Raw genomic sequence first — 23,665 nt, 5'->3', positions numbered from 1 at the left:
ACCGTCTTTGATGTGTGCGCTTCTTCCTACTTTCGTTCACATGCAAACGGTCGCATGCATGCATGACTCTGAACTTGACTGCCACTTGTAAAAAGGTTGGTTTTCATGGCTGGTGATCAGGGCACAGATGCTTCACTGCATAATGTATGCATGACGGGACTCATCCAAATGTGGATCCTGTCAACTCTGCTCTGCACGCTGCCCACATTCGCCTGCTGTAAATAGACTGCTCACCTAAAGTTCTCTAATCTGATGAGGCAGCATTTGCATTACGGATATTAGGTTGCTATGGCAACTGAGTGAAACATCAGGAACTCAAAAGTAGATGCGAGAGGAGAGCTGCGAACCAAAGTTTCACGTGTCATGTGGGACTGAAGCCGAATGACAAATCTAAACACTCAGTGCACTTGTTTGTGAGAGCGCAGCGGTTTCTAAATGGAACAAATTGGGATGGATGGCACCTCAATAATTGAACATATCATGGACAATTTTGACTCTCCTCCGTCTCACTGCGTGCCCCTGCGATTTATGCAGCAGGTCCAGAATGAATGCTGATTGCTCATGACTTGCTGCTGCTGCTGCTGCTGTGTGGGACCATCAACGCCACAGCTGCCGGAGCCCACTTAGGAGGTAATTATGTTCGGTTTGACTGATGTGAGGCTCAAACGCAGAGACTGGAGCTGCATGTCGATCCATTTAAGGGTCTTAAACGTCTCTATCAGAAAAGCGACGTCTGGTTCATGCTGATGTCTGAACAGAGTGAGACTGGAAGAGAATCTGGTGCTCAGACACAGCGAAGGATCCCCACCTCGTTATTTTGTATCTTTGTTGTTATTTTGTGTATCTGTTGTTATTTTGTATCTCTGTTATTTTGTATCTGTTGTTATTTTGTATCTCTTTGTTGTTATTTTGTGTATATGTTGTTATTTTGTATCTCTGTTATTTTGTATCTGTTGTTATTTTGTATCTGTTGTTATTTTGTGTATCTGTTGTTATTTTGTATCTCTGTTGTTATTTTGTGTATCTGTTGTTATTTTATATCTCTTTGTAGTTGTTTTGTGTCTCTATTAGGTTGTATAACTAACTTTCCATTAAGATTATTATTATTATCACTAAATTTTCGACGACATCCAAAAAGGTGGTCGGATGGATTCAGATCTGCTGTCGTGAAACCGGTTCGACCTCTGACCCCCGAAAACTGTGGCCGTGAAAAGGACGCGCACGGTCAGCAGCGAGACGGTGCGACATTCAAATCCGAATCGGTTTGATTAAAACCATCGCCGGCTTCTCTACTCGGCCTGCTCTGTCCGTTGGAAGTACTCGGTATGTTTTATGAAGAATCTCTGATGAAGCCCTGCCAGGTGGGGCCTCGTGTTTGAAAGTGAAAGACTCCTTTTTTTTCCTGTTGAGGTGTTTCCTTCCTTCAGATAAAAACATGTGACACCTTCAAGTGGAACATTTTTAAGTTGTTGTGTCAGCTTTTTGAGTAGTTGTGTACAACTAACCAGAGATGTGTAACAGCTGGGTTGTGAATGAATGAGATGTGTGTTACTTCCCAGACGTTGCGCGTCACCAGACGTGTCGTAAGCGGCGCTGCTGAGTGAACTTGTGCAGCTGTGCGTGTCAGCATGGCAGCACCAGCCCTCTTTTTCACTCGGTGAGTTTCCTGTTCAGCCGTCAGTCGCGCCGCAGCATCATCAACAACAACATGGCCATACGCAGAAAAGACAGCTTCCTCTGGGGGAAAGGTGCGTTTGTTCATCCTTCACTTTTAATCGTCGCTTTATTGTTGCCGCTAAAACAAAAAGAAACTATTTGTTGCTATTTGTGCTGCTAATTGTGTCTTTTTGTGTGTTTTCCTTTTCTATGGAACACATTTTGAAGCTCTTTACTATTGTTTAAGACCCTGTGATACACATTAATGTGTTTACAAAGCAACAACACTGAACTTTTTTTGAACTGGAAATCAATTTCCTGCACAGCAACCATCCAAGAACGAAGGTGAAGTGAATCTTCAATGGTACTCGGAATCAACCCCAATAAAAGAGAAGCAGCTATTTTCAGCTCCTTGCTGTTTCCACTCGGTCACCACTTCTCTCTAAAAAAAAAAAAACTAAAAAAAACCCCACAACTTGTTCTGGTCTGTGAGAGTGAGCGTAGGCAGTCCACAGTGTCTACTTACTTTGTTCAAGTGCAATGCCACCATCCTGAACTGTACATGTCCCTCTGCTGATGCTCTTTGCTGATGCTCTCTGCCCCTCTACCCCCACCTCCACCCACACCCTCACCCCTCCCCTACCCCCCCAGCAGGGAGGAGGCAGGCCGACGCGGTCGACATCCACAAGTTCGAGCTGCTGGATGACATTCAGGTACTTCAGTGAATATTTCCCCTCCAAGGTCTTTCATTAAAACGCCTCGCCATTCTCCCGGCAGCCTCAGCGCAGGTTGTTTTTTTTTCCTCACAGCAGCACACACAAAAGGTGTTTCATTCCCCAACTTCATTTTTAATTGAAATACGAAGGTTATGTTTTAATTTGAATTTTTTTTTTTGAATTGACGAGTCGCTGAGTCCGTGGTGCCTCGGTGCCTCTCTGACGTCGCGGTCACCGCCGCTGTGTTTCTTTTTCAGAAACTGAGGCTGGAGATCAACCACATCACACCACAGATCCACCCGGCCGAGCCCAAGGAGCAGAAGTGAGCATGAGCATGTTTCTTTCAATGAGTCAGCCTCCTCCTCTTCTTTCAGTAACACTTTGACGCAGTTCGGACTCCCAAACCACAAAGACGATTCATGCAATCAGATTTATTGACACTTAGTTAGAAGTCAAAATAGTTTTGACCTTCATTAAACCTGGCCTCGTGTCTCTAACCCCTTTTTTTTAGACATAAAAATACTTGACATATGGTGAACTGTGTCAAACATCGAGTTAGATTAATTCAAGTACTTTCAGATCCTTTCCAGCTAGAAAAAGCGCAAAGTTCAAGGATTGTTTTCAGCAGGAAGGTTTTTGTTGTTGTTGTTTCCAGGATGTTCTTCTGAAAAGAACATTTTCTAAAAACATCTTAAGCACGTTACCCCAAAACATTTGTACAATGCTTTCAAAGCACATGGTTATATTCTAAAGTAATAATATTCTGGAGACAATAAAACAAAATAAAAAAAACGAACCTACTGAAAACATTTGAAGATGGAGGGAATGACGATCTGAAAAATACTTTATAGATGTGATCACAAAATGTTTTTAGAGAATGTTTTCCTACTTTTAAGGTGTTCTGGTAACCCCCCAAAAAACATCACGGGAACGCTGCATAATATTCACAGAAAGTTTTTACAGCAAAATAATTATATTTACTACGAAGAAAGAAGGTATATAAAGTCAATAAGAGGCAATGGTGACATATGAATCAATCAACATCACCTCCCGTCCTACTTTAGGGATGCTGTGGGACTATGACTATGAGCACCGCGACAGTCTTAGAAATCATAATTTGTGTTCATGACATTTTCTGACTTTCACATTTGGACTTCCTGTTGCTTTTGTCGCTGCGTTCAGAGGGCGATAACGTGTCGAGTGGTGGGACGCCGCATTCGGCTAGAACTGTGTTCCTGGCATGTTGACCACAGTTTCTCAGCACTGCTGCCCTCAAAGTCACTAAACCCCAACCCTTCACCGAACACTCCCTTCATCACGGAACAAATGGTCCGAGGGGTTTTCTTTAGTCATTCAAAGATGGTTAACTGAAAAAAATGTAAACATTTTGACACGTGATTAATCACAGAGTCATCAAATCCAACTACCGAGGTACACTGTAAAATAAAATAATTCATCTTCAGGTGCAATTATAGCTTCAGAAACTTTACTGAATTTCATTACTCAGCAATTTCAATCTGTATAACTCAGTTCCAGATCACAGTGCACACAAATTTTCCAAAAAGTTTAAACATATCTACCAACGACCAGTTTCACATGCTAAGTCGTGTTTATAACAGAATACACAGTTTCTATCATTTGGCACTTACGGTTTACAAAAATGAGTCCATGGTATCCAATTTCAAACTATCATTCATATATTTGTCATTTGACTGAACTGATTAATAGAAAAAAAAAAATCAAAAACAAGTGGTCGAAAAAGATCTCTTGGTGACGTCAAAATTTGGTATTTGCAGCTGTGAATTTTTAAATTTTTTTATTTAATTTGTATTTGTCCTTTTGTTGCAGCAAAAATGATATGCGGAGCCGGAGATTCCTACGTGGGAAAAAGAAATTCAACATGGCCCCTAAAACTGTAAGTTTAGGTTGAATTTTTGTGTATATAAACAGAAAAAGAGAATTTAATCAACCCTTTAGTCAGTTTGTACAAGCAACTTATCACGTAGTCTGAGGTCACGTGAGACGGCATCATTTCCGAACGTTTACCTCGAAGTGACAGCTCCCTCCGGTGGCTACGGTAATTATGACAGAGGAAGTCTGTTAAGGAGGAGGTCGGGATGGATGGATGGGTCGACAAAACATTTGACTTTGTTTCTTTTAACCGCAACCATTTGACAACTTTCGAAAAGTACATATTTTAACTGACTACTATTATATATGATGCATATAATCTTCTGTTTTTATTGTTAATTACGACGGGGCAAAAGGATGAAGTGAGCCGGTGCTGTTGTGGAGCCAAAAAGTTGGCGTCGGGAGGAGGCCAGGGTGGACAAAACATTGAACTTTAACATGGAGGATTTATTTCCCCGTTTAAACCAATAGTCGATCAAGTTTTTGCGCCTTAACCCAATTAAAACCCTCACTGTATCATTGTGACATCACAATAGAAAAAAAAACGCTGCAGGACTTGTAAAGAATATTCAGTATTACCATGGAGACGTCTCTCAGTGTGTACTTGGTGTGTATATTTGGTTCTGACATGCCACGAGTAATTAAATTCATCAGTTTACATGGAAACGCAGTGTTTCTACAGACTCACTTCAGGATCTGAAGGTCAACAGCGAGACGACAGCAGACTCAACGCCGCACACAGCGGATGTGGATTTTAGAGATGCGTGTGTGTGTGTGTGTGTGTGTGTGTGTGTGTGTGTGTGTGTGTGTGTGTGTGTGTGTGTGAGTGAGACGAAGTGCAAACTGTGCACGGGCACGGAGAATGAGCTGCAGTGAGAAAAACCACATCCTGTTCCGTGAAGTGGGGCAGAGGCGCCGCCTCCATCTTTTTTTTTTTCTTTTTTTTTCGAAGCTTCCTCTCTGTCTCAGAGTCAGAGGGGGGTGTGGGGGGTGTGGGGGTGTGTGGGGGGATTAAGAGGGTCTTTAAGTGGAATTGGTTTGAAGGACTTCTTAGCAGGAGGGCGCGCTCTGAAGTAAAGGGTCGTATTTTGAAGCCGGGGCTCGAGATGAGGCGATAGGAACCGGCGATATTGACTTCATCTCCACTCATCTCGTGTGTTGCTGATTAACGATAATAACAGTGACGCAAAAGGAGAAGAAACTCTCCTGATGTGTGATGTGACTCAGAGTCAGCGGTAACCGATATGATGTCAAAGCTTTTAACACGAAAGAGAGATTTTGTCGTCTGCGTTGTGACACCCACCAAGAAAAAAACTTTATCATGCGAAGTCTAAACTAGCAGACAAAACACTCCTAGTTTCCAAATACTGATCACATAAAGTCTAACTACCCCCCCCCCCCCCTCCCCTCCCTCCTTGCTGCAGGGTGTCCAATACCTGGTTGAACACGAGCTTCTTGAATGGCGAGCGGACTCGGTGGCGGAGTTTCTCTACAAAGAGGAGGGACTGAATAAGACCGCCATCGGAAACTTCTTGGGAGAAAGGTAGAGAGCCGACGTCAGGAAGTTCTCATTCACAGGAAGACGTCAAGTACAAAAACTACAAGTACAAGGTCCCGGGTACCGGTCGGAGGAGGTTGGATGGAACAAACCCGGGACTTTCACCTCCGGAGAGCCGCATTCAAGTCTGTGATGAAGCAAAAGTTTATGTTGATTTTTATGTTCACTAAACCCGAACCATCATCTCTTCCTACCAAGAAACCAGGTGTGTTTTTGGTTTCCTGGTCCGTCCACACGAAACGCCAACGTCTTTTTATAAAACATCTGTTGCGTCGGGGAACGTTTTGCAGGTGTAGGACTAACTGGGAGAGTAAACACACACACATGTGGTCCACTGTGTCAAAACAACAGACAAGATATATATATATATATATATATATATACATATATATATATTTTTTTTTTTTTTTTTTTAGGACAGCTGCATATTGAAGGTAAAAAACTGGGCCAGTGAGGCCGGATTTTAATTCCCATTTCTGAAAGTTTACTCTAAATAGTGACAGCTCTTCGCTCTCGAACAAAACGTAGTGGAGCTGAAATTCTCCCATACGTGAAGCTCCGCCCATTTTTTTTACACCTGTGCACACCTGGTCAGTCAGTCAGTCAGTCAGTCAGTCAATCAATCAATCAATCAATCAATCGCTGCCTTCAAATGGAAATAGTGACCAATCGTTTACAACGCGGGAAGTCATGCCGCCGCATGCTCGGCGTTCGAGTGATAAAGTCGTAAAAAACTGTTGCCAGGCAACAGTTTCAGCAAGCTAAAAGCACAAGTAACATAATGCAGTAAAATGCAAAGACAGAGAAGGAAAAAAAAAAAATCAAGATTTTCCTCAGACGCTGGCTGTTATCCAAGTTATGAAGAAAAACTCCAAATGAATGAAATTGCAAGATATTAGCTCAACAGCCAACGAAAAATGAACTTCCACGACCTCTGAAAGTCTGTTTTCAGGTCGTCTCAACAACACTTCTGTGATTTGAAACCTTAGATTATAAATTTATAAATATGATTTTATTATCTCTGACTGTCACACAGGGACAAAATGCATCTGCAGGTCCTGAAAGCGTTCGTGTGTCTGCACGAGTTCTCCGACCTGAATCTGGTGCAGGCGCTCAGGTTGGTGTTCAATTTCACCTTCTTTTTTTTTTTTTAGCCTTTTTGTTTATTTTCTGATGACTCATCCTTCTCATACCAGCTTCAGTGTGTGTGTGTCTGTCTGTCTGTGTGTGTGTGTGTGTGTGTGTGTCTGTCTGTCTGTGTATGTGTGTGTGTGTGTGTGTGTCCACGACTCATAGTGTGTTTGTTTTTCACACCTCTCGTCACCTGACAGGCAGTTTCTGTGGAGCTTCCGTCTCCCGGGAGAAGCTCAGAAGATTGACAGGATGATGGAGGCGTTCGCGAGCCGCTACTGTGAATGTAACCCCGGCGTCTTCCAATCCACAGGTACCGAGCCCGGCGCACCGTCTAATTATAGAGATCCGGTTCTGCTGCTTTAATTGGAAGGATTGATATAAAAAAAAAAAAAAAAAAAAACAGGATTGAAGCCTGAGAGACGTTTCACGTCTCCCTTCACCGACGTGATGTCATTTTTTTTTGTTCCGATGAGATAAACAACAGCGCAGCTGCAGACGACTAAAAGTTTTTTTTGTGGGGTTTGACAGACACCTGCTACATCCTGTCTTTCGCCATCATCATGCTCAACACGAGTCTCCACAACCCCAACGTGAAAGACAAGCCCAGCCTGCAGCGCTTCGTGGCCATGAACCGAGGCATCAACAACGGCGAGGACCTGCCGGCCGAGCTGCTCACGGTCAGCGGCTGGATTTATTCATTACTCGGGCCAACCAGAGGCAAAATGGCGGCATCATAAAGTCCCCGTTTAAATGATTCCCACGTGAACTGCTGTCGGTCCTGATTACAAAAACTGAAAAATGGAAGCCTTTCTGTTTTTATTTTACGAGACATGTTGGTCAGCTGCTGTTTAAAAGAAAAACATCAAATCCTTATCATTATGTGTTTCATGGACTGTTTCATTTTCTGAAGCATCTCTGCTGCACCTTAAATATTTTTTTTTTTACCTATTTTAGTTATTATTTTTTTCAATTATGCTTCAATTTTCAATCCTTTTATTTTGAATCACTTTTCCTTCCACTTCTTTTCTTAATAATTATTTATTCCACTTAGTTTATTTTATCAAGAATAATTATTTCTTATTTATCTTTTCCAATTTATTTATTTTCTCTTTCGTGCATTAAATAATCTTCGAGTTTGTAAAAAAAAAAAAAAAAAAAAAAAATGTTCAGGAGTCTGCAGCCACGCTAGCAGCTAAATGCTAACGTCAGCGTGCTAACATAATGTTCCAACGTTGATCGCTTCAGTTCGGCGTGCTGGCGTGTTTAACATTCGCTAACTCGCAGTAAATTGATGCAGGGATTTGATCGACAGAAAATGAATCAACGTTATCCGTGTCAGACAAATCTAAAATCAGGAGATTATGAATAATTCCCTGTTTATCTCCAGTTTGGGGGATTAAAAAAAAAAAAGTGTTTCTCTGATCTTCTGCATTTTCCAGCTACGATCTGATAACTCGAGTAAAATGTTTCCAGAAACTGTACGCGAGCATCCGCAGCGAGCCGTTCAAGATCCCCGAGGACGACGGGAACGACCTCACGCTGACGTTCTTCAACCCGGACCGAGAGGGCTGGCTGCTGAAAATGGGTGAGACGATGATGTTCGCTCGGGAAACACCGAGTTTACCGGAGTCTGCCTCCGTTTAAAAAAACAAAAACAAATTATTGTTATTATTTTGTGTTATTATCTTGGTTCGAAGGTGGTCGGGTCAAAACCTGGAAGAGGAGGTGGTTCATTTTGACGGACAGCTGCCTCTACTACTTCGAATACACCACGGTGAGTTTCTCTCTGCCGCCGCGTTAAAAACGACAAAAAACACAGAGAAGACGACGACGAGCGTCACGATTTTAACGTCCCGCCTCTCCCTCCAGGACAAAGACCCGATCGGGATCATTCCTCTGGAGAACCTGAGCGTCAGACAGCTGCAGGACTCCGGCAAACCGGTAAGAGTGTCGCTCGGTTTCAAATCACACACTTTATATCTGCTGCCTCTGAAACCGTCCGTGAATCACACAGCAGCTGCTGAATGAATTCAAAACACAAAGCGCTGCAAACAGTGAGTCACCCGGCCATCAGGAGGACGCTCAGAATAAACAAAACGCATATGTGCACAGTGGTGACGCCACGTACGTGTGTGTGTGTGTGTGTGTGTGTGTGTGTGTGTGTGTGTGTGTGTGTGTGTGTGTGTGTGTTTTAACAGTTCTGTTTGGAGTTGTATAACTGCAAAGGACAGAAGATCAAAGCCTGCAAGACGGAGAACAAAGGCCGCGTGGTTCAAGGAAAACACCAGTCGTACAGGCTCAGCGCGGCCGGAGCCGCCGAACGGGACGACTGGATCGACGCCATCAGGTGAGACCTGCTGGGGAGGAGGCGCACGGGGGAAGGAGGCGCAGACATGTTTGTTTGTTTGTCAAAAGCAGGGAAACGCACGACGAGAAAGAGCCGATAAACTCGTCTGACCCTTTTCGTCCACTCAAATCTGTCCTCGACCGTTTCTCGGGTTTTCTCCTCGAGTCTCAACCGGTTGCCTGGCAACCACCCAGCGCCAGGAAACAGTCCAATATGTCAACAATTTTTATTTATTTATTTATTTTTTTACACTATTTGCACATATTTACGAAGCTTTAAGTTGTGTGAGTTTTTAAAAGGTGCCGTTAAGTGGACTTAGCTATGTTTGGACGGAGCTTGTTTTTAAGGGAGAAAGCGTTCACAAACCGGCAACGTGAGCAACGTGAGCAACGTGAGCAACGTGAGCAACCCCACAAAGTGCGCTCCGTTTCCGCTGTCAGACGATAAACTGGAGATAAAAGTTTTCAGCTTCAACGTCTGAAAAATGAGGCCGAAGCAAAAAGTGCTTTAAGCTGCAATACCACCGAGTGCCACTAGAGGTCGGCTCAACAACGGCTCTCACTCCATCGACTCCTGTTCAACTTCTCATCAAATACAAAGTCATTCAGTGTTTACCACGAGCTACTATGGTCCCAGCAGCTGAAGTCACGCCTCCTTGCTAGTTTTCCGGCGGTCCGTCTGACCGACGGGCATCATCATCCGTTTGTCAGGTATTTAGACCAATCACAACATCGGATGAACTGAAATTAGAAAATTGTGGGGCTTCTGAAAAGAATTTGACCGAAATTGTCCCAATAGTTTCTAACAGTTTCCGGACATAAATGATTAAAAGAAAAAGTAACAGACAGATGAATCTATAATGAAAACAGGTGTCGGGTGAAGCGACCGCAGAGGAACCGACAAACTGAAACGGTATGACGACTCCTGAAGGTCTCCATTTTTAAACTAAATTTGAATTTTGTTCCTCAGGGCGAGCATCACCAAGGACCCTTTTTATGACTTGGTGTCTCTACGGAAGAGGAAGGTCATCAGCAACACGTCCTCGAAGAACTGAGAGGACCCTGGGCGCGTCTTCACATATGAATCAGCTTTTATGAAAAATACACCTTTATTTGTTTTTTTTATGATGTAGAATTCACAGAAATGCACAAATTGGGAAGTGACACTCTTTTTTGGTTTCGCAGTGTGAAGTTGTCACTTTATTTCTGCAAACTGGGCGCACTACCGCTCCGACTTCAGGGGCCGACGACTTCGACTGACTAACATCTGCTCCAGCCGCAGGAAGAAGAAATAGGTCGCGGGTTGTTTCATTTTGCATTATTAGGTTTTCAGGAGCCACAGAGAGTCACAAAACGACAACGACGGCACAGAAAGAAACAAAAAAAGAGACTTAAATGGACCACAATGATATAAAATGACCACAAAAAAAATAAACCGACAACCCCAAAGAGACTCGCGTGGTCATCCGGAAGTTTTTACCTGGCGTTACAGATAGTTATCATTTCCCCATTCGAATATTTAAAGCTGTTTGTTTCACATTCATTTATTGCACTGACTAACGGAGCTGTTTAAATGTACAGATTATTTGAATATAACCCTGCAGAGTTTATTTGTAAATGTATTTTATTTTATCCAGAATTCTGCCTTATTACTAAAAAAAAAAAAAAAAAATAGATGTAAATAAAGTTTTAACATCTTTTCAAAATCCAATTTTAACTTATTCTTTTTTAAATGTACAGTATCTTTGATGTAACTTTATTTGTTTAAATATTGTAACATCAGTGTTTTAGAAAAAATAATGTATGTACGCTTTAATGACTTTATTATTTTCGTACAATAAACTTTAAATTTCTGACTGAAGGTTCATTTTGCTTTGTCCAGCAGATGGCGCTACATTATCACTCATAACCGAGCTCTTAAATTAACTTCTGTGGAGACGCAGACTGCTTTTATCTCGTTTCTGTCACGAAGGAGTGAAGGAAGAAGTCATGAGTTGTTATCGCCGTGATAATTATCAGATTAAAACGGTTTCTGATGTGCAGACGCTTTTCCTGTGTGTGTGTGTGTGTGTGTGTGTGTGTGTGTGTGTGTGGCTGTGGGTGTGTGTGTGGGTGTGGGTGTGTGTGTGTGGGTGTGTGCGTGTGGCTGCGGGTGTGTGTGTGTGTGTGTGTGTGCGCGCGCGTGTGTGTGTGTGTGTGTGTGTGTGCATGTGGCTGCGGGTGTGTGTGTGCGAGTGTGCGCGGGTGTGTGTGTGTGTGTGCGTGTGGCTGCGGGTGTGTGTGTGTGTGTGTGTGTGTGTGTGCGCGCGTGCGGGTGTGTGTGTGTGTATGTGTGTGTGCGGGTGTGTGTGTGTGTGCGGGTGTGTGTATGTGTGTGTGTGTATGTGTGTGTGTGGGTGTGTGTGTGTGCGTGTGGTTGCGGGTGTGTGCGTGTGTGTGTGTGTGTGTGTGTGTGTGTGCGTGTGTGTGTGTGTGTGTGTGTGTGCGTGTGTGTGTGTGTGTGAGTGTGAGACAGAGTTGTGGTTTACTTTGAGCAAACGATCTCACATTCACGCTCACGATGCCTCGAACCTCATCGTGGAAAATAAACGTCTTCAGGAGAGAAGAACACTTTTATGTTTGAAGGCAACCATCGTGATATTTTTGAAATTTTACAACTATTTCTAGATTCGGTTTTACCTCGCAGACTGGGACCCGTTTTAAAACCTCCGATAACAGAAGTTAAAACCGTGGTTACAGCTTCACGTGAAAAAAACCTCGTTTCAGTTCGTAACTTTGCTGTCGGGAAGGAGCTTCATGAACTCGACTCTCGTCTCACGTTGTCTTTTTTCTTTTTACACGCTTCATTTCACCCGACATTTAAACACACAAACACATTTACTTTTGCGCTGATGTTCTCATGTCTTTTTTTTTTTTGTCTTTTTATTATTATTCCTACAGAGTTCTTGCTTTTTCTTGCAGAGGATTCACATTTAAATTTCTGCCAGTTTCCACCTGGATGAAAAACCAAACCAAAAAAAAAACAAAAAACCTCAAAGTGCGAGCACACGCAGGTCCTCGTTCATTATTCACAACCTGTACACCGCGCTCCGTTACCAAGGGGGTCCTCGGTAAGGCGACACTCGGCGACGACGTACTCGGATCACTTTTCCTGTCTCCGTAGCAACCGGAATAACCGATGTAATCCACCCACAGCACAACCCCGGGCTCGGCCTGCAGCCGCTCGCTGGTGTTTGGGTTCAAGCAGACGAGCGTCAAATATAGAAGCAAAACTCAACTGTGGAATAATTTAGTAAAAAAAAATTTTAGAAAGTAAAATGGCAATAAAATCCTCCTCCAGCGGCTCTTTGGCTTCGGGCCGTCGGCGAGTCTTCAGCGGTGAAGCAGAAACTCCACCTGCACACGTTCCTCATGAAGGGACTTCGTACCGTCATAAAGTTTAACCGCGAGATGCTCGCCGTGTTTTCCAGCTCACGACTGGATGCAGTTCTTCTTCTGGTGCCGCCGCCGGCTTTTAAATCCTGTTGAAACAACAAGGAAAAAAAAGGAACAACGAATTCAGACTTCAGTAACTTTTACCTTCATTAAAATCGGGATTAGAAACTGAATTCACTGCTAAACTTTCAGTTTGAAGCCCACGAGATAAAAAAAAAAAAAAAACTTGCGATAGGAAAAGGAAAATCGCGATCTCGCACAAAGAAACAATTAACATCAAAATCTCTAATAATATAATAGTGAACGGGCGTCGTACCGTCTTCGTCTCCCGTGTTGATGGTCTGCAGAGACTGACTCCTCTGAATGAGCTTCGACGCCTTCTTGCTTTTGGTTTTCGGCGGTGCCGGTCTCTCGACGATCTCGAACGAGTCCTCCAGCTCGTTCCCTGCGACGCCGTTGCTCTCCGGCGCTTTGCAGGCGGCGGCGGGGCTCTGAGGAGTGACCACGCCTTCCTCGATAGTCTCCGTGCTCTGATTGGCTCCTCTGCCTTTCAGGAAGTGCCTGAAGGAGCTACGTTTCTTGGCCGCGGCCGGCTGGTTCTTCTTCGGGCCTCCCTTCCCGTCGTCATCCTCGTCCTTGCCGGGCGAAGCGGGACTCTGCGGGGAGTCTCGCTCTCCCGTTTCTTTGCCGGTGCCGAGGAAGCTGCCGTTCAGGCCGTTCCTCCAGCTCACGCCTCCGACCAGCGAGTCGCTCGGCGTGGACAGGTCCTGCAGCGAACCCGTCAGCCCGACGCTGTTCCCGAACACCAGGGAGTACTTGGGGTTGTGGTATTTGTGCGCCGGCACCTTCAGGTCGACTTGTCTCGAGTCCCCGACCGAGACCTGAAAGCGGGACGTGGAGACGGGCTGAGTCCGGACCGGCTCCGGCTTCTTGACGGGCGTCGGCAGCGGCGGCTTGGTGATGTTGAACTCCTTGTAGAGGTCCACCTGCTCGGACGCCGCGTACAGCTCCCTGAAGTCGCTGTCGAAGAAGTCCACGATGTGTCCCGACATCACCGTGATGGTGTTCCGGTCCATCCGGGACGAACTCCAGGTGAAGCTGAGGGAGACAACAGGAAAAGTCAACTCATAGTTACACACATACATACATATGTTCGTACGGTCTACGTAAAAAGAAACATTTCTGCTTTCCTCGTCTGAAAAATGAGGCCAATGCAGAAAAGTCTCAAAGCTGCAATACCACCGAATGCCACTAGAGGTCGGCTCCAAAAAGCCTCCAAATTTGTTCTCCAGGGTCATAACGGTGTTGTTAGCTAAAGTCACTCCTTCTTATTAGTTTTCTGGAGGTCCATCTGAAAATAATCCCTCATTCATTAGATATTAGGCTGCAAAAAGTGGTATGTATGGTGCAGTGAGGTTACAGCTATCAGTGGGCGGGACGTCCAAATATGGTCACTTCCTGCTCCAAAATAGCAAGATGGCGATTTTTTTATTTTTTTTTATCTTAAAGAACCCTTTTTCAATCCTTCTGTTGCTTGTTGACAAAGTAGAACTATTCTCGAGCTTCCACGGTTATATTTGAACATTTTTCCCATCAAATCTTTTCGCCTGCCCGCTTTCTCAAAAAAAACCAAAAAAAAAACACCGACCAGGAGGATAAAGTTTGGTTAAAGCTGCCGGATTCTCACCTGTACGAGCCGAACATGATTTTCTCTCCGTCCACCAGCATGTATTTGGAGCACAGCGAGCCGGGCAGCTTTCCGAAGGACAGGGCCAGCCCGGCGCCGCGGACCATCCGCACACGGAGATTCTGCAAAGACACAGAAAACAACCCCCTTTAATTACACATTAAAAAAAGAAAAAGGGCTTAACATCACACGGGTGAGCCTGAGCACACACGGCGCGAGACGACGTTGATGCAGAGAGTCAACGCCTCGAGACCTTAAGTCAACTTTCGAGAAATAAAACGGTCTGAAACAGAAAAGCCTTTGCTCGGGTGTGTTTACTTAAAGGGAAGAGACATTAGAAAAGGGACACCGAGTGGACAAACTGGGAGGAGGCGCCGCTCGGCTGTGTGTGCAGGCGACGGCGTCGAGTTACGCTCTCTCGGGATCCGTGAGCGTTCGAAAAGGCCCTTTCACGGCCTCGATCAACCGACACCGGCTCGCGGGCGGGTACCGCGGCGCCCCGGCTCAACCGCTGTAAGAAACGCAGCGTAACGGGCAGATAAGGAGGGTTATTGTGTCGCCGTGGCGATCGGATGACAGCCGGCGATCTGCGTTTCGCTCTTAATCTGCATCGGCACTTCGCTGTCCGCAACGCATAGGAACACACTTTAAATGTTATCACACCGGTGCTTTAACACCGAGCGTCTTCCTTCAGCGGGGAACTCGGCCGTTTATTATCCAGGGAGTTCTTCAAATGTAAAACTTAAGTCATCCTTTTGACTTTTTTAGGAAATTTGTTTTTGAGTGATTACCCCAATTCTCCAGACGTTCGTCTAAAAGTTGAGCTATGGCTTCTGCAGAACTATCTCTTTATTTTACATCCATGCAGCAGGAACGTTTATTATTTAATTAAATTTGTTCCAGATTTCAATTTATTCCAAAAATTCATGACTTGTTTGACATAAAATGAATAAAACTACCAACTAAGCTTTAAGTTTAAGTGGCTTTACTAACGTAGCTAATGGTACGTTTTAGAGAAATAAAATTTAATGTGATAATCTGATGTATAAGAGTCATTTTTTCATCCATTTATATTAAATCCTAGTTTCCAAGTAGACCAGTTTTGTTCCCTGAAAAACTGTTTGTTTAAGGAAGTGTCACACGCGTCTCTTTTTTTTCTCGAGCACACAATACTTCCTCATAAAAAAAACCGGTGTGCGTCTGTAAATGATCCACTCGACCCTGCACAGAGGACAAAGGCTGCCGTTTCACACATAACTTACTGTCACCTGCATTGTGCGGCTCTGCAGGTCTCAGAACCCGAAACCTCCCCGACGGTGGGAAAAGTGGGAAAAGTGTGTCATCGTCTCCGATTTTGTGCGTTTTGGACGCGCTGACCCCGTTAACGGATCTGGAGCAGAGCGGTTTAATCTGTAACTGCTGTTTAAAGAGGAGGTTTACGGTCCTGTTTGAACTGGATCAGACTTGTCTCAAGTTTTTTAAGTTGTCAGGAGTTTCCTACATGTGATGTACGACGTGTTTGAAGTCGTTTTAAGCCACCGTAGCTCGAGCAGGGAACCGATCTGTTTGCTCTCTCTCTCTCGCTATGTGTGTGTGTGTGTGAGCGAGCGAGCGAGCGAGGCCTCCTCCTTCGTCATTGTTCTGTTTTCCGAGCTGTCTCCTCACCCGCAGATGCACGGCGTTGATCTGCAGCCGAGTGCACATGTCCAGGAAGTGGGGCACTCCCCTGGCCTCCAGCACGGCGTAGACGGCCACGCCGCGCCGCGACGAGGCCTCCAGCAGGTCCTGGAGGATCTGCAGGTCCGTCAGGAGGTCCATGACGATGGCCACCACCTGGGAGAGACGGGGAGGGGGGGGGGGAGTAAATATCTTACTCTGTATCCGCTTCCATGTCGACTCTGCAAGTTTATTTATCAAGTGTAGTTTCACGCACAGAACACGCAACCGTTATCATGTTGGGATAAATATTTATTTAAGTATAATGTGTCGTTGCAAATAGATAAAAAAAAAACAACCATAAAAATAGCCGCAGTCCTGAAGTAGGTCGTGCTTTTTGGCTGCAAAAGTATCACACACTTATAAAAAAAATACTTCATATATTGTAAATTTGTTTTTTTTTGTGGGGGGATTTTTCTATTCTTGTTAATAGAGTTAACAGTTGAAGCAAATATCAAGGAATTAAATGCGGAACAAGAACAATAAAAATTAAGCCTGTCGTGGTCATTTACCAAGCAGGAATCTAAGGGGCTGAAAAATGAAAAAAAAAAAAGAAAAAAAAAAAAAGAAGTAAAACTGCAGTTCCTCGATTGGCCACTTGAGGCCGGCTCCACAAGTGAGTCAGACCTCCGTGTTAAAATACGAAACGTTACAGCAGATGATCACAGCCTGTTACAAAATAATAGTTTTTATTCATTACAACCGTACTAAACTCCCCCGTTTAGATTCAAATAATTATATGAAGGCTTAAAGTTACACATAATTGAGGGCGGGATTGCGTTGAGTGACAGATGGGTGCCGTCAAAGCCGGCTAGCCGCTTGCGAGGCATCACTTGAGCTAATTAGGCTCACAAAACTATTTTCAGTGTACATCGTGTTGGTGCCTTTTGGAAAATGTTTTCATGCAAATATCGGACAATTATTACGTCTTACGATCAGACCGCCCCCCCCCCCCCCAGTGGCCCTCGGTGGTACTGCAGTTTAAGGCACTTCAGCATTGGCTTCACTTTTCAGACCCAGAAGCTAACGTCCCTCTTTCATTCACGGTCTACAGTCTGCACTCACCACACTCAAATAGTTTCAAAATGAAGGTGTACGCCCATTAGGACGCCAACCATCGCCCGACGGGAGGCCCGGCCCGGATATTCACACGGTGGATGCGGGTCAGGTGATAACAGACCGGCCCGGCAGCTAAAACGATCACAGCGCTTTTGTCCAACAACTGTTTCACCGCCAGTAAACAGTTAAGTCTGGTAAACGTTCAGCGCCACTCCCACTGCCGGTTCCTCAAAGACACCGAGGCACTAACCAGTCGTTAACCGCTTGCGATACAAAGCGCGAACGCATCATTTCCCGCGGTTGACTCGCCGGCCCGACTCGTTCTTCCAGGTGATTAAAAACCGCTGGACGAGCTCCAAAACCGGGGACACCGCTAATCGTTTCAGCAGCAGGACCATGACGTAACAGTCCAGGATCTGAGGATCACAAGACGCAGCATCAGCAGGTGCTGACACGGTCCTAAGTTTCACAACGCACGGCACATTTCATCTTTTTATGTCCCCGTGTGTAATCTAAAGCGATCGCCATAACTTGTTTTTCCCACTTGTTATTGTAGCTCTGGTGAACGTTGGTGATGTTTGGACCCGATCCAAGCAGACAAAAACGAGTTCTCCGGGCAGACGAGAGTTTAAATGTCATCGGTCATTCACTCTCAACCGTGTCTGAGTCAAACGTCGGTGATCACATTTTTCACCTTAACTGCTGATTGCGAGGAAAAACCGAAGGAGGAAGACGGTGGGACTCGTTTCAGTGTCAGTCTGACATGTTCATATCGAACACGTTATCTGAAGGCAACTCGAGCTCCTTTGAACTTCTAGAACTAGTCGAGCAAGTCCAGCAACCAAAAAACAAACTACAGATAATAGGTGTTTCATTTTTAGATGCCACTTTGGAAATCAAATATCTCGACAAATCTTTCATTTTGAACGATTGATGAACTCTAACAACCGAGAGCCGCATTTTTTAACTTCGAACTAAATCCCATTAACTTCCATTGTGTTGGTGACATTTCAGAGTCAGATGTCTCATTAAATCCGACTACCCAAAGAAAAACAGATTCGTGCACTTTCTGTACGTTAAATCCTAAATATTTTACTTTCTTTTGTAGTAATTGTAATTTGCGTTTATTTCATGGGTCAGAAAACGCCAACACAACACGACTTATCGGCTGAGGATAATAAGCGACGCAACTATGAACTGAAATTCCTGGAATAAAATGCATTTGACAGACAAACAATATTATGATTCTCCGGAATAAATGATATTTGGACTTTGGTGAATTGATTCTGAAATTAATCCGACTCAGCACACAGAAAACTTGAATTTGCACTTCAGTGGCGACTTTTAATAGAATTATAAAAACAGATGGTGTGAATATAAATAGTGATTTTCTTGCCTCTGGAGTTAATGAGCGCAGCTGCGTTTCCCTGTAAAGCAAAGTGAGCAGCAGGAGAGCTTCATATCCGTCTGAGAGGAACTTTGGAATAAATAAATCTACACAACTGTTTATTTTTCTGGTTGATTGAAGTGATTTTTTTTTTTTTTTTTTTTTTTTAACATCAGGAACAGAAACGACTGAAAAATCGGACACTTTTTTTTTTTTTACATAATAGATCGAATTTATTGATTATTAGCAATAATACATAATGGAAACCTCCAGACGTGCGAGTGCTGGCTGCAGGGCTCTAGTGTTTGTTGTCTTTAGGTGTGTATATTTATTAATGTGTGATATAATGGAAAACACTTCTTGTGTTCAGAACAAGTATGAACACTTCAGCCTTCTGACTCGTACCAATTATTTTTTCTCCTCGGGCACATCTCGGCTCTCCGTCTTTTCTATTTTTTTTGTTTTTTTTATAGAAATAAATGATGCACTAAAAATAAGACAAGTTCACCTGACAGCAGTGCTTTTATTTGCTTTTTTTTTTGTCTTCTTTCAAACACACGATTGGATGTGGAGTTAAAGGACATTTTTCTGCAGAGCTCCTCTCGAGTTACGAGATAATTCTCCACTTCACCTCACTCAGATATGAATTACACAGCTGGGCTGCATCTCCTGATTTCAGATAACGACCTCCTGTACGGTCACGGTACGCCTCCAGGGTCAGCGTACGTAGATGTTAAGTGTTAAGAATCACGGTTTGAACTGCAAATGGATCAGGTTTTTTTTAAGTGCGGAGGATTTACTTTACCTCGAGGGGAGCAATCTCAGCCTGTGATTGGTTAATTAAGCAGTCAGGGCGCTGAGTGAGGCTTTTGTAAACACACAACTAAGGGGATTAGCCGTTGACTGTCTATTAAAAGCGGATGTAGCTTCCGGGTCTGTAAAATGAGGCTGAAGTGCCTTGAGCTGCAATACTACCGAGGGCCACTAGAGGTTGGCTCCAAAAAGCCTCCATCGACTCCCATTCAGCTGGTCTCATGAAATTCTCAGTCAATAAAATGTCTCCAGCAGTTATCTCGGTGTTGTTCGCTAAATTCGTTCTTTTTTATTAGCTTTCTGGAGGTCCATCTGAAAAGAATCCCTCATTCATAAAAAAATAAGCCTAAAAAAGACCTGTTTCTGTTTGATTGACAGGCCTGTGGTGCAGTCAGGTTACAGCTATCGGTGGGCGGTACGTAGTATTGTCAAGGTTTCCAATCACATCAGTCAAATCAACCGTTTGCTCCTCCCCCCGCCCCTCCCTCGTCCAAATATGGTCACTTCCTTCTCCAAACCGCTCCGAAATAGCAAAGATGGCGCCGGACGAAATCCCAAACTTCATAACGACCGTTCACAAACCGACGGGTGACGTCACCGCCGGTCGCCTTCTTGGGATCAACTTATGTTGTAATTATAAATTTGCGCAGCAGGAAGTTTAACGCTCTGCAGCCTCCAATGCTGCAGGTCGAGTCAATCACAGGTGAGCCTCCTCCTCTCGAGCTGCGTGCCGGGGGAAGTCGACCGTGGAGATACGAGGCCCGTGTGAACCTGCAGGACGGGAGGGTTCAGCCGCTCCGCTGCGTGTCCCGATGTGAAGCTGACATTTAAAGCCGCTTCGCTCTCCTCCGATCTGATGACTCAGCTTGTTATAACTTGCTGACATGACTCTCCCCGAGTTCGCGCAGGTGTTTATTACCGGCCTGAGTCACGTGGCCCCGCTCTTATGTCTGACTTAGTGGAATATTTCTGGCTTGTGCAATATATTTCATTCTGTAAACAGCTATTAAAAAGAGCTTTTATAGGTCAGCTGCGTTTTGGGAAAATGACACGAAAAGAAGGAAATCGAACAACTGCAGCGAATTCAAATCAACAACATAATAATTTTATAAAAAGGTGCAAAGGTTTGTGCAATTCCCTCTTGGCAAGTCAACAATTTATATGGTGCACGTGTGGCTTTTCATTTCAGTCTACTGCACAGTAAGAAAATAATTAAACAGCTAAATAACACTGAGCATAAAATGTGGAGTTTCCTCGCTGATATTTCTTGTTGAACGTATACGCAACATAGACTTTATATGTGTCTGCGGGGAGCCGGCGTTTCTCAAGTCTGGCTCCGGTTCAAATCCGATGACAAGCATGAATTATTATACTAAAGAGGCCAAAACGATCTGCGAGCGAAAAGCGTTTCACTGATGCGTGTAAAAAGGCAGTTAAGGTGTCTGTCTGGCCTTCGAGGCACTTAAATCTGCAAAAACTACAACAGAAATAATATACAAACAAATTACCGACATCGACAGGTAAAAAATGAACAATGAACTATTATGGAGGTGAAAATTCTCCATTAAACCACATTAAAAGATCATAAGTCGAACCTGAAACTGCAGGAAACGACGTGGAAATATTTTCTCTTCTTTTCATTTCAGCTGTTTTTCTACAGACAAACAGGAAACGATTCAAATTATGATGCAAAATATATGCAGGTCAGGCGATTGTGAAATAATCACGATGGGACTCGTTAATATTTAATCTTTTTTTATCTTTTCTTTTCCAAAAAACAAAAACTACAAGAGCCAAAACACAAGCGGCCTTTAATGTGAGCTGCCTGGCTAACCCACGATCTGCCTTCAGCTGTTATTTTCTAATTAAGAGGAATAAAAGCAAAGTTTACATGAAAAAAAAAAATCTAGAGCAGTGGATTTTGGTCCGGCACGTGAAACGCTTTTTTTTCTTTCTTTCTTTCTTTCTTTGTTTCTTTCTTTCTTTCTTTGTGTGATCAAGAATCGCAGATTCAAATTTTGGGACCTCGACTACCAAACTTCTGTTACCGTGACAATCCCTCAGAGCTCACACCTGCAAGCTGAAACCCAAAGTATCTGTCCGACGCAGTGATGGTGGAAATAGCAGGTGATAACTGACACGTTGAATTTTCAGTTCCATCAAAAGCCGAATACGAACTTGTTGAAACCTGCCGCAGACTTCTGTTCTGTTCTGGGAAAAGTCCCAGTAATTATCTGGCTTTAAATCTGGATTGCAACATACATACAAATAACTTTTGTTCCATACGTCTGTCGCAGGAAGAACTGTGATGAATTACACCAATGAGTTAGTTACTACGTGATAGAAAATTTTTAAATAACGCTGAAATGTCTTTCTTTATTTACGTGATACTGAAAATAATCCTGAAGTTTTCTTCTAGATGATCAAAATTTTGTACTTAAAATGACATGAACTCAAGTTATTATTATAATGTGTCGTTTTGTTCCGCTAGTTGTCCGAACCCCAAAGAAATTCAGTTTACAGTCAAATATGTCGAATAAAAACTAAATTGAAAAGTGAAATAAGGAAATTTTTTTGTTATTTTCTGCTTGAAAAATCGAAACAGGTGCAGATTATTTATTATTTTTACTATTTTGCATTTGGACTATTAATGAATTAATACTTTAACAAATGAACACCATTTCTTCAGTGTGGGTTATATTTATGGTTTGAAATAAATCGAATCGACACCATTTAGTGTCGTCTGAGGATTCCAAAGAATCCTTTTAGACCCGAGAACGTCGACTAAAATGTTTATTTAGATTCAAACATCATTTATTTCCAGGTTCATGAGGACAGGAGAGTGACAGTAATTCCTCTCAGCCTGAGGGTCTGCCTCTTTCAGTGTCACATGATCACCTGCTGCCAATCAGTCTGAATATTTCAAAGCGATTATCCTGCTGAGTGCCAACTGGATCACAGGTTTCTTTTGTAAATTACACCTGCGTGTGTTAAATAGTTTTTCAGGTTAACCGCTGAGAGTTTACACACAAACTGTTCTTAATCTGTAAATCTGTTTAGTGTAAACCTGCATTATTTTTGCAGACAGGCGCACCGCAGTAGAGGTCTGATGTAAAAAGTTATGCTAGAAATGAGGATTTTTGATCAAAAATGAATAATTTAAGAACATTTTACAACACAAAAATCGCAAGTTAGATCTTCTTAAATGTGAATAATTGCAAATGTTCTCTGTATAGGTTTATTTTGGACTGAATTTGAAGAAAACTGATTAGAAATGAACTTTCTCTGTTATAGATTAACTGACACTTTACATCCTTGTCAGCAGAAGCCCAAATTGTTTTGATGATGTATTAGTTGAGTTTGACTCAATTTGCATACATATTATTATAAATTAAGGAATAAACTTCTTACATTTTAGCAAAATATGCAATTATTGGTCATTTAAATTCATTCATTATTAAGGGTGGGGTGAAAATAGGCTGATTACACCTAAACTTTTAACCATATTTTAGGGAATGTATTATCCTATATCTGTAAATAGGAGGAACTTATCAATAACTTGGTTTATTTGTGTTGGAAATATAAACGTCTTTTACTTTTGTGGACTCTCAGAGACTTAAGTACTGACCTTGTGCGCCTCCTGGATGAGCCTCCTCACCACCTCCTTGATGTGCGGCCCGGGCTCTTTGGGCGGGTGGGTGTACACGGACACCCGGGTCACCCCCTTGTAGACGCCGCTGCTGCCGGGCCAGCCGATGTCCAGGGGCGGCACCTCGGTGTCGGACATCTGGGGCCAGTAAGTGGAGTGAACCCCGGAGTCGGCGCTGGAGGACTCCTTGGACTTCTCCTGCTCGCAGGACTCGGAGTCGCTGTCCGTGTCGTACTCGTGGAAGGTGTTGCGGATGAGTTTGACCTCCCTGGCGCACAGGAAGTCCTTGACGTTGTCCTCCTTGAGGCGCATCTTGAAGGCTCCGTCCCCGTTCCTCAGCAGCTGCTCCAGCGCCGCGCGCTGCTCCTCGCTGTAGTAGAACTCCGGTCGGGACTCCGGCACCTTCTCGTTCACGTGCTCGTCGTCCATGCACACGAGCTGAGACTCCGCCATGGCCGCAGAAAACTTCTCCCCCCCCCCTGCTGTGGCTGCTGCTTCTCCCACCGCTGCTCGACAGCACACAGCGCTACCTGTGCGGACAGGTACTTCGGAGGGGAGAGCGTCAGGTAGCAGCAGGGGGCGGAGCCAACAGGTCGCT

At 43.8% G+C, this 23,665-nt stretch overlaps 2 protein-coding genes across 4 annotated transcripts; one reads left to right on the top strand and one right to left on the bottom strand.

Moving 5' to 3' along the window:
* The first annotated feature begins 424 nt into the window (after nt 1–424).
* cyth4a (cytohesin 4a) lies at nt 425–11,201 on the top strand. Of its 3 annotated transcripts, XM_069165423.1 has the most exons (14): nt 425–630; nt 1,560–1,748; nt 2,308–2,369; nt 2,630–2,694; nt 4,221–4,287; nt 5,708–5,826; nt 6,878–6,958; nt 7,173–7,285; nt 7,504–7,652; nt 8,449–8,560; nt 8,673–8,749; nt 8,845–8,916; nt 9,174–9,322; nt 10,292–11,201. In XM_069165423.1, the coding sequence occupies exons 2-14, from the start codon at nt 1,709–1,711 to the stop codon at nt 10,374–10,376; spliced, it is 1,191 nt and encodes a 396-aa protein (XP_069021524.1). In that variant the 5' UTR covers nt 425–630; nt 1,560–1,708; the 3' UTR covers nt 10,377–11,201. The 3 variants fall into 3 exon arrangements, with proteins under 3 accessions (XP_069021524.1, XP_069021525.1, XP_069021523.1); XM_069165424.1 differs by lacking the exon at nt 425–630 and having other exon boundaries at nt 1,137–1,748; nt 2,311–2,369; XM_069165422.1 differs by lacking the exon at nt 425–630 and having other exon boundaries at nt 1,137–1,748.
* A 996-nt stretch (nt 11,202–12,197) lies between these two features.
* Nucleotides 12,198–23,631, bottom strand: fam83fa (family with sequence similarity 83 member Fa). The gene is made up of 5 exons (XM_069165425.1): nt 23,047–23,631; nt 16,109–16,276; nt 14,444–14,565; nt 13,073–13,854; nt 12,198–12,842 (listed from the first exon to the last, which is right to left on the bottom strand). The coding sequence occupies exons 1-5, from the start codon at nt 23,518–23,520 to the stop codon at nt 12,793–12,795; spliced, it is 1,596 nt and encodes a 531-aa protein (XP_069021526.1). The 5' UTR covers nt 23,521–23,631; the 3' UTR covers nt 12,198–12,792.
* Nucleotides 23,632–23,665: the final 34 nt, after the last annotated feature.

Source organism: Embiotoca jacksoni, unplaced genomic scaffold (assembly GCF_022577435.1).
Source record: "Embiotoca jacksoni isolate LCO1_2020_lvr unplaced genomic scaffold, fEmbJac1.0.p SCAF_34, whole genome shotgun sequence".
Taxonomy (NCBI): Eukaryota; Metazoa; Chordata; class Actinopteri; family Embiotocidae; genus Embiotoca; species Embiotoca jacksoni.
The sequence above is the reverse complement of the archived record's forward strand: the minus strand, read 5'-3'. Positions and strand labels throughout refer to the sequence as shown.